The sequence below is a fragment of the Octopus sinensis genome, unplaced genomic scaffold (assembly GCF_006345805.1).
Source record: "Octopus sinensis unplaced genomic scaffold, ASM634580v1 Contig19935, whole genome shotgun sequence".
Classification (NCBI taxonomy): domain Eukaryota; kingdom Metazoa; phylum Mollusca; class Cephalopoda; order Octopoda; family Octopodidae; genus Octopus; species Octopus sinensis.
The window spans coordinates 19033-33268 of record NW_021836746.1 but is presented as its reverse complement, the minus strand read 5'-3'; the positions used below and the strand labels follow the sequence as shown (position 1 = coordinate 33268).

Genomic DNA, 14236 nt, shown 5'->3' with positions numbered 1-14236 from the left:
GATGATCCGCCCCAAGATATTAATCAAATTACCGATATTCTATATGCTGTACAGTGTGCTTATTTGGCTTTAACTACGAGAGCCAGACCACAGAGCACATGGTTGGAAAACACGGAAAGAAAAATCTCTAAATTAGCAGATGAAATTGACACAGTTCGTTCCTTCTCCAAACAAACCTTGCCTCAGGCAGAAAAGCAAAAGGCAATGGATGTTCTCTGCCGCTACGGATATAAGAAGTCTAAGAAGGGGGAGCTAACCAGAATTGAGACTCTATTGAATGATCTAATTAGAATCAAAAAGAAACAGATATCTATCCATTCCTCGAGGAAAAATTTCCGGAAAGACAATGCGTGTTTTGAATTAAACCGCAGAAGATTTTATCGAAACTTATCTTCGAGCAACGAAGCCACCCTGTATGGGTTTGGTGATGGTGAGTGCTTATCATTTTGGGAAGATGTCTGGAGCAAGAAAAATATGGGGCCCGTAGTTTATGATTTTGTGGGTGTGAGGTGTACTGGCGGTGAAACCATGCGACCTCATTTCACAAGTGATTTTATTATGGATATGCTCAAATGTGCACCTGACTGGAAGGCATGCGGATGCGACGGAACGTATAACTTTTTCTTAAAGAAGATGGATTCTTTGCATGGGTTTCTGTGTAAAGAGATAGTCCGAATAATTAATGGAGAGTACACGCCCGATAGCTGGTTTTACACTGGCGTAACTTACTTGATCCCTAAAAAAAGTGAGTGTGAGACCCCGAAGGACTTACGCCCTATAACGTGTATGCCAACTTTGTATAAACTTGTCACCAAATGTGTTAATGCCAAACTGGCCGATTTCATCGAGGCATTTGGCTTAATCTCAGATAATCAGCTTGGACGAGGAAGCAATGTCAAGGTGCCAAAGAGCAAGCCCTCATTAACCAATGCTTAAATAAGGAGTATGGAAATGGCCTCTATTCTGCTTGGGTCGATGTGAAGAAGGCATTTGACTCAGTTGATCACGAGTTCTTGTTCCACGTATTGGATTGCTCTGGAATACCACATTGGATTGTCAGCTTTGTAAAGAACATAGTCAAGAAGTGGACAGTAAACTTACATATCGATGGGAAAAGAATTGGGAAAGTAAAGTTAAGCCGGGGAATACTCCAAGGAGATTCATTATCCCCGCTGCTATTCGTTATGGCGATGGATCCCCTAAGCAGGATGCTTAACTCCATGTTTCCCAAACTCGAAATTAGTCGGGAAGATCCCAATATGTTGACATACTCCACCAATCATTTCTTCTTTATTGACGATCTGAAAATAGTTGCCCTCAAAGAAGATGTGTTAGTCAAAATGATGGAGGCTGTTAATGGATTTTTTGAAAGTGTCGGCCTAGAGATGAATTCCGAAAAATCAGCATCTAATGTGGAATCTTTATCATGCTGTGAGACTGTCGATGGAATCAACGGATATCGCTACTTGGGTGTACTTGAAGATGGCGGAAGTAATGTTCTCAAGAATAAAGTTATGGACTCCATATTGGAGAATGTCAAGAAGAGGATAACTATGTTGTCAAAAACAAACCTGAATGCTGTAAATTTGTTTCGTGGAATCAATGAATATGCATTATCCCTATATAATTATTATATTGGGCTAATCAATATTGAACCTTACGAATTTGATGAGATTGACCAACAAATACGCCGATTGCTTACGACTCTCAAGTTACACCTCCAGCCTGCAAATAAGGAGAGGTTGTATTTGGACCGCAAGACCCTTGGAAGAGGACTTGCCTCAATTTCTTTCAAAAGCGAATTAATGCTCTTCCAGTTTCTTAAAAGTTTGGAAAAACAGTCGACTACCTGTCTGCGGAGGTCGGGTATTCTGCGAGTAATAAAAGGAAAAAAATGGCACTTAGCCACAATCGCAGAATTTCTTGTCTCCAAATATGCAGCTGTCGGCAGGGAAAATCTGACCATTGAGTTACTGAAGGACGCACAAAGGAAACTCTTGCTTAACCGAATTAACAGTAAATCACTACACTCGGTGATGTTCAAATGTATGGAGGAATCAGATGTCGACATATCTACTTCTTCGCAATGGCTATCGAAAGGGAACAATGGTCCACGAAGCGAAGCATTGTACTGTCTTTTGCAAGATAGGAATTTGTTCTTTGCATACACGGGATCACTATGCGTCCACTGCAAAAAAAGCAGGCAGACTGTTGACCATCTAGCCACGCGGTGTGGTAGGATGCTAAACAGTGATTATCTCCGAAGACACAACGAAGTGGTAAAGTGTATTCATCTCCACTTGTGTCGAATGTATGGAATAAAACGAAGCAGGAAATTGAAAGGACATTCAGTCGTGTCAACACTGTCGACCCAAAATGTCGAAATCAGAGTTGACACTTCAATTATGACTGAAACAAAGGTTCAATTCAATAAACCTGATATCTTCGTTTTATGACAAGAGGAAAAGAGAAATTCATTTAATCGAAGTGGGAGGAGTTACCTCGCAAGACCGTTTTAAAGCAAGTTGAAGTAGAGAAATTTCACAAATATGACCTGCTTGCAAACGAACTGTCAGTTCTCTATGAAGCAAAAGTGAAGATTATTCCAATTGTCTTGACATGGGATGGGAGTTGTCTCAAAGTTCTTTAAAAGTCATATGGACAAGTTATCCATTGAAGAAGGAACGAGGACATACATCCAGTCGGTTGTGCTGAAGAGGACTCTAGAGAGTATGCTTATTGAACACAGACATGGGATGAAGGTAGACAACGAGGAGTACGCCTCTGCCGCCAATCAACTTGCGGAGCTGGCATGTCGTGAGGACACTCAGTTGAACAATTACTTTGACGCAGAAATGGAAAATGATGAGAATTTTGTTTGCAAACTCTTCTTCCAAGCGAAGAAGAGAAATCACTGACGATCTGGATTCTTAAATAATTTAAGATAGAATTTACATAATTAATTTTTATTAAACGTTTTGTATTGTGCCATATAATTTAATTACATGTGCGTCTTTGATTAAAAACCGTTTATTTGTGTGAAGGTGGTATTTTTTCACTTTTTAAACATTTTAAATGGTCCATAAAATTACGAGTCTTTGATATAATAACAAAAGAAACAAATTCAAGCCCGGATAGTTAAAAGGGATCAATAAAAAATATCTGAGAGCTTAATATTCGCGATCAACTATCGCTAATTTCATCAGAAAATTTATTAAATATGTTCCCACTGAAAAAATGAAAGGTTCAAGGAGACCAAAAATTTTTAATAAAGACGATTTTTCTATTTTACTCAACCTGGTTAAAGAGAACCCTTCAAAAACAGCTGATTGCGTAATGATCAACGTAAAATTCACCAGTAAAACAGTAGGAAAAAGATGCATCGCAAATTATTTAAGAAGAGAGCAAATATATGCTCGTGTATGTAGAAACAATTTTTGAACAAAATAAATAGTGAAAACGCCATAACTTTCAAAGCATTTTACTAATGTCCCAAACACTGAATGGATGAGGACAGTTCTCAGTAATGAATGTAGTTTCAAATTTTTTAATTTAAAAAATCGGCAATATAGGCCTTCAAAAAAACAATCTTTTATTATCAGAAAGTTATGGTCTGCGACTTTTATCCTATTACGGAATGGTCTCGTTTACTTTTATAGACGGAAATATGAATTCTTCAGTTTATATTAACACATTATGTAACCATTTATGAGAATTAGAAAAAAATGGAGCACAGTGACTATTTTCTAACACGATGTTATTCTTCCAAGATGACTATGCGATCTTTTTCAAGAAAAGTACAGTAAATTTTTTACCATAGGCGCCTTAATGAGCGTATTTTAATCCGATCGAACATATATGAGCTCATATAAAGAAGGAATTAAACAACTTCCATTCAAAGAATATTTCGGACTTGATACAAAGTCCTAAATATTTGGAACTTAATACCGACTGGTTTTATTAAAAAAATTAATCCCAGCTTGCCGAACACAATTTTTTTAATTTTTCCGTATGCTTCTTCTTAGCTATTGTTTACCTTCCGTCATCAAATTGTTGGTCCATTGCTCGATCAAGTGTACGACCAACTACATGAGGACTGTAGACAAAGACTTCAGGACAAAACAGTATCTATGATGCTGAATCGGTGAAGTAACATTCATAATGAACCTATTATTTGTGTTTCGGTTGTAGCGTTGGATAGAGAAAGCTATCTAATTGACACTGTGGACACCTCTGAAAAAAAATGCAAAATAATTCTACAAAGATTAGTCATTCTGTAGAAATTCGGAAGGAACTTGAAAAGACTTATATAGACTATGAAGTACAGCTATCTTAGAAAAAGTAAAAACTCTGGCTGATCAAGCATTAATACCTTTCCACTTACTTGCAATCTAATGGACTCAGCATCTGGGAAATCTCTTGTAACTGTAGAGATTCATCCCGGTTTGGCGAAACATTATGAATATGCTTTCCGACTCTGATAATTTCAAAGCAAGAGCTAAACATTTAAGCAATACATGTTAGCTCCAAACTTAATGAGTAAACAATCCTATAGCTTGTGGAAGTCGTCAACTATTAACAGTTAATTTCTGAAAAAATTTCACTTTTCAAAAAAATTCTTGGACCAGCTGCCCCAACAGCTAGAATAGAACCATCTTGTCGACTTTTGGATTCCTACATTCGAATTTACGAAATAAATTTGGAATTGAAAAGACTGCCAAACATGTCTTTATTTACAAGCTTTTATTTCACAAAAATCTGTTTTAAATCACAAAAAAATTATGATTTTAGCAACCCTGTTAAAAAATGATAAATTATTGAAATAATTAATAAAAACAATATAGTTGCATTGTATTTCGAAAGAACAGGTTTTTTGCGGAAGGCTTTGTCGCAACTGTCAAAGTAACCTTCCATCGCTTTGCTAGCAGGTGCGTCCGAGTTCATTCTTATTACATGTCTAAATAGCCTCAATCTGGCATCTACCACATTTTCGCTGATGTACAAACACATACACTTGTTATAGATATCAGTGGTTTATATTCTTTACGACCACTCCATTTCGAGTAAGCTTCCTAGTTGCCTTCTATGGAACCAATCCAGTCGATAGGACCACGGAAGAAGTCTTGTTCAATCTGATCAGCTGCAGGTTGACCTAAAAATTTTTCAATAGCACGAAAGGCCATTCTTTCTACTTTTTGGTTTGAGTTTGGGATCTTATAGGAACGGGAAGGGGAAGGACGTGAAACTTGGACAATATTGATATTACTCATAAAACAATTCTTTCGAACAGCCAAATGGTTCAGAAGTCTAGAATCAGACTTAAAGTTCGAAAGATTCTCTCGCAATGGAACAGACATGCCTGTCGGCAGACTCACCCTGGATTCCAGAGCAGAGGCCAACACCCTCATCCGCTTTGGGAAACTGCGGGCTTCAGCCATATTCGCTGCGAATGGCACAAGCCCTCAGCAACGAGATGCTTCCGTTGCAATCAGTTTGGACATACCTCCTACAGATGCTTGGAAAAACTCCGTTGTCTCCTCTGCGGAAAAGAACACAGGCACCAAAACTGCCCGAGTTCCAAGCCAAAACCAAGTGTCCCAGCTGAAAAACTTGCATTAACTGCAAGAACACTGGGCACTTGGCGTGCTACGGTGGATGTCCGTCTGCCAAAGCAGCAACAGCAGCCTCAAGGGTTGCGAAGAGCCCACAGACTAAAGCCCAGGACGCTGGGTAAAAGCCGAACGGATAGAATCAGTCTGGAAAAAAGGTCTCCCCCAAGTCCATCCAGAGTCGATGTCTCTACTCAGACGTCGCCGGCCACAGCACACTCACAAGCGCGGAGTCAAACACTAATGAGTGCCATAACTCAGAAGTGGTCCGCTCGGCTGTCCCTCATAAGAGGAGAAAAACCCACCGTAACAAAGCTTTGTAACAAAGAATAGCCCACTCGGAGCAGGACATACTCAAAAGAGATGTTCTACTGGAGTGCTTCCGCGATTATGTAGGAGCCCTGAAGATATCTGGAGTGGATATGAATATGCTGCAAGAGCTCCTGCTAGAAGGAAGCAATTCAGCAACATAGCCACTATTAACTCTGGCTCACGACAGATGAATTGGACGCAAGCTCAGAAGAGTTCAGTTGCCTTGGCATCAGTCTCGTCCTATCACCGTCCTTAATTCCTGTCACTTTCTCTTCCTCTGTTAATTACAATAAACTCAATTCATTCATTCATAATGTTGTTTAAAAATTCGGAATAATATAAAACAAAAATAACTCGTCTGAATCGGTTCTGAAAAATATAGCTAGAACTAAACAAACTCCGAAAATTACTGGAGCAAAAGTTCCAAAGAACAATCTGCTCGAATCTGCAAGTCTGTTTCACAATTTGCCATCATTGAGATATCCCCTCTGGTATTTACACTGTTATAAGCTACTAGGTAGAATTGGTGTTTGATTATTAAAATTATCTTAATTTTTAGTTACCCAATTATTAATAGAAAAATAATAAATTGTGCCACGTGTGAGCACTCTTGTGACATACCTTGTTGTCCTGTTACATTATTTGATCAATCTTTATTTTTTTATTTAATTGGATTAGAAGGAATATTTTGCGATGTAGTTTCTTTTAATTAATAAATTATCTGAAATTTCATCATTTTATAATATTTGTCAGTTTATTCTTTCAATCTGTTTATATCTTGCTGAAGAGTATGCCCTGGATACTGGAATTCAGCCGTCGTGGGTTCGAATCCAGAAGAGGCTACTTTGGAGTCGGGGTTAATCTCGTCGAAGTTCCTTTGCCCGTGAGGTGACGAGTACATCTGGCACGACACAGTATGTCAAAAAAGGGATCTCCTTCCTATCCGGCCTTAGAAAGGCGTTACGTGGTCCACCAAATTCACTTGGAGATTTCGACTGGATTTGGAAACGCCGAGGGGGCACCTAATGCTCACCGAAAAAGGACCAATAGCTCTCCTACCCCCTGGGACATCGTCGTCGCAGGACGATGCACTTTGCATAGGATTGAACCTTTCCGGAGGATCTCCGTCAAAGTGCGTCGGGATCACATGCTAATTAGTTCGGTCTTTACTGTGGTCTTGGTGTTTAATAAATAAATAAATAAAAAATCTCTTATTTGAAATCTTCTCAATTATCTTATTCTTTGAATTTTACCTTATTTTGATAGAAAGTTCTATTCTTTATATTCTTTTGGCAAACTTTTATTTATTGTTTCCGGATTTGGCGATCTTGTATTTTAGCGCCCTAAAATCTAAAATGATTAATTTCTACCAAATTTTAATCATTATTGTTATATTTTTTTTTCTAGACTTTTTTTTAATCTAACACGAATTTAATTATTGTTATATTATTTTTATAAATTGTCACAGGTCTAGGGTGTACCTAGGTGGTTATACTTTCGGACCTGGAAAAAAATTCAAAAAAATATTTTAATTCTATTTCAAAATCTATTTTGTCACGATAAATATTATAAAATGACAAATAACAGAACAGAATTTTTTATTGTAAAGAACAAGTGAAACAGACTTGAGCACACGAGGTTAGATGTGAAACAGAGAAAGTATCCCAGCAGGTTGCATCCATACGAGGACTTTTCCGCTCTCAAATGGGAAAAGGGTCATCCCGTCAACTTCAAAAATTTCGGAATGATACTTTTTTATTATATAAATTTTTCCCTTCAGAACATGCAAAATCCATTAACTTTTCTCTCTTGACCGATGCAATCCATGATGGCCGCATCTGGATCCACACCAACAGCAGACTTCACCACTGACCCGCTCTCGCCAAATGGTAAAAGATCATTGCACTTACAATTGCATTTCCATCCGAGCATAAGCTCTTAGCATTAAAAAATGCATTATTAACTACGATCCCGCATAAAGTGGTCATGAGACTAAAGTACATGTACACATGTTTCAAGTGGTTTCCTGAAAAAGCACTGCTTCTGACGGCCTGGAGGGTTTCAGATAACCAATTAATGACTCTTTCCCTCTAACTTTCCATATGTAGTCAATGAAGCGGGCGATTTTTTCATAGCATGACTCATATACCATGCAACCCAATACAGCATTCATTGTGGTTTTGTAGTGCTTCTGAAGAATCATAAACCTAGTGTAACAAATGTTACCTCTATGGCATATGTTCAGAGTCGTTCTAAACTGAGGTCTTTCTTGAAGAAAACACTACTTTGTCAATCTCGACCTCACATGACACTTTCCATATCTTAATGTACTCATATAAGAATGAAACTGCAAGCCCCTCATCCCAAGACCCGGAGTTCTCAATTTTTTCTGCAACGAGTAAATTGGAGAGCCCTCCATGTATCTCATGTGTTAATACCTACACCGAGTAGGCTGTTCGCAATATCACCCCAATCTTCCTCATTGGGCGGGTCGTGGTATGACAAAAAGAAATGGGAAAAGAGAGAGAATAAAGAGAAATGGAATGAGAGAGAGAATTATTGAATTAAATAACAAATAGCAAATGAATAGAAAAAGTGCACCACAACAACGCGCGCGCGTACAACAATAGTCAATGTCTTTAATTGAAGGCCACTTTTTTCCTGGATGCAGCTGTACCAAATTTAATAAGATCATACTTACCATTTTTTTGGACAAATCAAGCAAGGCTCAGTACAGTTGCTGTGAGAATCCAGTTGCATGGATATTGATCTTCAAAACAGAAGAAAAAATGTAAGCTATACGGTCCATCGTGCGACTTTTGTTCTCCTCCATGTACGCAATAATGCGACGTTTTTCATTACAAGACAATCTTGTGAACTTACGCATGTTGAATTTAGCGTGGTTGAAATATTTTATATAAAAAATAGTTTAACCAAAAAAAAATTTTTTTTAATTAATGGCGAGATTTAGAAAATGACGAGCAATTATTATTAGAACCAAGATCACCGTCCAAAGCATAAAACTAATTAATCAGGTGATCCCGGGTTCTCTGAGGAGGGTCCTCAACCTTGCCCAATGCTCCTCCCTTGTCCCGGCACAATTTCTGTGAGGGCGCGGTGGTGGTGTTTTAGGCCCTGTAACCAAGAGGTTTCTTCTCAATATTTCATTAAATGGGGCGATGAGTAGTTGTTCGTTCGGTCCTTGTAGTGCTTGGCTGTTTTTCAAAAAACGTATTATAAAAATGCGTATTATAAAGAAAAATAATTTTGGCTGTTTTTCAAAAAACATTGTTTGATGAAATCACAATATGATTTTCCATTCATTGCAAGCATTCTGCTGATTACATAGCTTGCAGTAACTGGGCCGCATGTTTGACACCCCTTTATTCTCAGAAAGTAGATAAAATGTGTTGTATCGCACGATGAAATTTGAGTTTCCAAAAGATGAAGCTTGTAAGGCTTTAGAATCATTTGCTGGTTTAAAGAAATTTGTTTGTATTGTTCTAGCTGACTTTACTGATTCCAGTTTCCTTATCCTGGAATCTCCTTACTAGCAATCATATACTTTACTGTGAGTTTTGTAGTGTTTCTCAACATTAAATGATTGCATAACATTTATCACCCTGTGACATAAATAACAATGTGCCTTGCTGTCTGTTCGATTATAAAATATTTAATAATCGAAAGCGCGGAGACAAAAAATCGCGGAGGTGAAATTCTACGTGACGTACAAGTTCTTTTTTGGCGCCTATTTTTTGAATACTGAGTTTAGAGGTACCCTTTCTGGAAGGCAAAGATGGGTAAAGTCCAAGACTGAAGACCATTAGAGCTTCGTTTCCAACAACTATGTCACAAGACATAGTAAAGTCTCATGTGTTCCGCTTTTTACAAAAAAAGGCAAAAATCGGTAAGACTGTTTGATGGCCAACGACTTATTTCATGAAATGTATGAAAAACAGTAATTTAGTTTATAAAACAATTTTTTGAGTTCTTGTAAAAACAGATAATTTCAAGTTTGACAAACATTATCGACTTTTGAAATTTTTGTAAAAAGAAAAAATATAAATGAACTGTTCGAAATTTTAGAATACTCGATTAAAAAAACAAAATCTGTGAATCGAAAGACAACTTTGTCTAAATAATTCATAATCTAAATTAAAATGGTTCTGTCAACCCTCTCTATAGTGAACAAAATGTCCACATCAAAACATCATGTTCACTATTGTCTATAGTGAACAAAAAAAATAAAACAAGGAATCCAAATAACAATAAACAATAATTAAAGTATAATTAAAGCGATTATTTAGAGATTTAATCACGTAATCGGTGATTTTTTGAGAATGATTAGTTTGATAATTTTTAAAGTTTTTTTGTATTTCGTATTTTTTCCTCTTTGTGTTCATATCATTCTCAAGAAACAATAATTCAAGCGCCTTCGCATATTCACTAACTTCATATATTGTCGGAGTATAAATTTTTTCATTTTACTCTTCAACTCGATCTTACTGTATTAGTTTCTCAAATAGTTATTCATAAAATTGACGTCGTCAATTTGATCATTTTAAGAATCAACAGATTTTTTTCCGAGTCAACGACTAATTTTCTGTTCACCAAAAGATTAAAAACAATCCAGTTTCGTATTGTTCTAATTTTCTATTCAGACTTTTTTAGACAACGTCAATTTATTAATCAAATTAGGTCAAGAGAAAAATCGTCATTGGCAGATAGCCAGAGTATTGCCTCTGACTATGGCTATAGATATTCGTTCGTTTAAATACCGGTGCTCACACGGGTCGCCGGTAACCCTTTCGATTAATGAGGCAATGCGCTGGAGTAGGGTCCGAGTAGAAGGCCCCTGTATTCCTGACGTCTCAACAGCCAGGGGGACAAACACTCTGCCATTCCCAATTCCAGCGTATTTCTCAGTTTTTCTCATCTCAGCCCGTTCAGACGGGGCTCCCGGATTCTCGATGCATAATTTGATATTCTGATTGGAAAAGGAGTTCACACACGTGACGTCCCAAACCAGACACTTTCCTCTCTGAAATGGAAATGTGGTCATCCGATTGGGTCTTCTGCGTCCTCTACGAAAATCCCTGCAGGCTCCAATTGTGTGTGGAATCCAGCAGTTCGAAGAGATCGACAGATCTATTGAGACTTTTTGTAAAATTTTCAATCATAGAGGTTTTAACAATTTTATTCTCCTCACATAAAGCACGGGAAGCAATTCAATATCGATTTTTTAATTTCTCAAGCTATCCTTTTGATGCTTGAAATCCTTGAGTAATACAAACTTTCGCCATGATATCATTGATGATATTATCGGCTGTTATGGTTTGTGGTTCAGTATTAAATGTTGTCAGATACAAATAATTTTTTGTCTCCAAGGACCGAAAAAAGTAGAAAAAATGTCAATGAAAATAAATCTGAGTTGTATTCATTTTTAGATTCTGAATTGGTAATTTATTTTATAATTCTGTGTCAAGATTGACTTGGAGTTTAATAATATTAAACTAGAAAGAAACGGGAATTAGATATGTTATTTAAAACTGATTTATTTATTTAATATTATGTTATTCTTTTCGATACCCCTTTCCGTGATTACCAATACAGCATTCACCCCTGCGTTCAATTCCTGGTTTTAAATTCCAGTCCTCAACAACAAAATTATCACCGACAAGCAGAGCTAGGAGTAGTCTTCTAAAAACTCATATAAAAATCATCAAGTTCAGGCATACAAGTCGATAATCTTCCCGTGTAGGGTGCAAACACGTTTATGAAAGTCATAATGATTTTGTATTACGTTGATATAGGAAATTTCGTCTGTTATCCTCCATACATTAAGTAAATGATCCACAAGTGAGATGTGTATAACAAAGCCCATGCCATAATGACGGGATTCGGACAGTAATAGTATTAGACGGTACAGTGCACCTTCTTATTGGGCGACCCCGGAAGTGGACACCCTCGGGTTTTGGGGCACTTTGAATATTTATTATGGAGTTTTTTTATTTTATTTCAAATCAAAAGAGAAATAGTCATTGGCAGATAGCCAGAGTATTGCCTCTGACTATTGCTATAGATATTCTTTCGATTAAATACCGGTACTCACACGGGTCGCCGGTAACCCTTCCGATTAATGAGGCAATGCGCTGGAGTAGGGTCCGAGTAGAAGGTCCCTGTATTCCTGACGTCTCAACAGCCAGGGGGACAAACACTCTCCTATTCCCGATTCCAGCGTATTTCTCAGCTTTTCTCTTCTTTGCCCGTTCAGACGGGGCTCCCGGATTCTCGATGCATAATTTGATATTCTGATTGGAAAAGGAGTTCACACACGTGACGTCCCAAACCAGACACTTTCCTCTCTGAAATGGAAATGTGGTCATCCCATCGGGTCTTCTGCCGTCCTCTACGAAAATCCCTGCAGGTTCCAATTGTGTGTGGAATCCAGCAGTTCGAAGAGATCGACAGATCTATTGAGACTTTTTGTAAAATTTTCAATCATAGAGGTTTTAACAATTTTATTCTCCTCACATAAAGCACGGGAAGCAATTCAATATCGATTTTTTAATTTCTCAAGCTATCCCTTTTGATGCTTGAAATCCTTGAGTAATACAAACTTTCGCCATTTTTAAAGACATCAACTTCAAAAGATATTCATTGAATATGAACCCAAATGATCGTTTTTTGACAAACCATTCAAATAAATCTCTGTCGAATGATTGAGACTTACACAAGTAAATTTTCTTCTTTTTTGGTCATCTTGAAAAGTAAGTATTCCTTCAGAATTTTTCAGAATTTTGAAATAAAGAATAAATCACTCTGTGTGTACTTCTTTTGAAAAAATGACAGGCGTTTTCGATTTCCCACCATGCTAACAACTGTAGAACTTGCAATTTATTCATTTAAAGAATTTTAAATATACAGATGTAAAAAGATCAAATTTAACTATTCTTTAATAATGAACACCAAAATATTTCAATAAATGCCCGTTTTGTGGAAACAGCTAAAGATTACAATTTTTTGGTACAAATTTTGCAAGGAGAATCCATAACTACAGATTTCAGGTTTTCTATTTTCTTCTTTATTCATTCTAACGGGGACCGTTTTAGCTGGGCTTCCTTAATTACTACGAATGAGATTTAATATAAATTAAATTTATAGAATATATCGTATAGGGTTTTCCGAACTTTAACTTCGAAAGCGCAAGCATTAGTGTAGATAGATCAAGCATCTATGTTCCTGATTAATCTCGAAGCTTTAGACATTAGCTTTTAAATCCCATATAAGCAAGCATCAACGTTTTTCCGGAAATTCTGTGTTAGTATCCCTTTTAAAAAACTGATTGTTGAACATTTAATTGTTAAAAAATTCAATAAAGAAATAAGTGACTATCCTCAATTCTCTATAACTCGAATACTTCGTCTGCTCCCGCGTGGAGCAGAAGTGGAGGAATACTAAAAAACTCGGATCTTTACTTGGCGACTTAGAAGATATCACACGACAGGAGATCTTAGCCATAATAACACTCAAAAAATTACAATCGACTTTATTAAGAAAAAAAATTCATGCGGAGATGCGGCTGCGCGTATATAACGTATTTCTACGACCATTCCTCATGTACAACGCAGGCACATGGGGAACTTTAAAGAAAGATATGGAACAACTTGATTCTTTTCACATAAACCAACTAAGAAAACTCTTTGGGTATTGTTGGCAAAGAAAATTTCTAACAAAAAATTATACAGGCTGAATGGATGTGTACCAATAAGTCTAGATGTTATTGAAGCTCGTTAGCGCCTCTTTGGTCATATTTCACAGATGAATGAAGAAACATCTTGGAATGCCGCCATGGAAGAATTTTTCTGACATAATGAATATCCAACTTATAGAGGATGCCCAAGATGATGTCTTCGTCATGAAATTTCATATAGGATGATATTTGCATGAAAAATTATTTTTCCAATTTTTTTCTGAGATAATCTAATAAAAAGATTTAACTATATGTTTATACAGCTTATATATCAGCCTCCAGTAACAAGAAAACAAAGATGACTTGTATTAGAAAATCTTGTCTTATCAAGCTTCTTAAAATGTCTGGAAATAACTAGTAATAATATTTAGGCTACGGCAAATAGAGAGGCTTGCTGATTGCAGACACGTAAATGGTGATAGAGCTGTACACTAGTTGTAATAAAAAAGTTTATGAAACCCCGGATAAAGTATATTGGTCATTTAAATTGTACAAATAGTCCAGAAAGTCAGCTATGATTAATAGATAAACATTGAAAAATAGATCTATACATTTGGTAAAA

General features: G+C 36.8%; 1 protein-coding gene across 1 annotated transcript; it reads left to right on the top strand.

Annotated features, from left to right (window-relative positions):
- Positions 1-1184: 1184 nt before the first annotated feature.
- LOC115232203 lies at positions 1185-1825 on the top strand. Its single transcript, XM_029802046.1, has 2 exons — positions 1185-1755; positions 1818-1825. The coding sequence occupies exons 1-2, from the start codon at positions 1185-1187 to the stop codon at positions 1823-1825; spliced, it is 579 nt and encodes a 192-aa protein (XP_029657906.1).
- The last annotated feature ends 12411 nt before the right edge of the window (positions 1826-14236 follow it).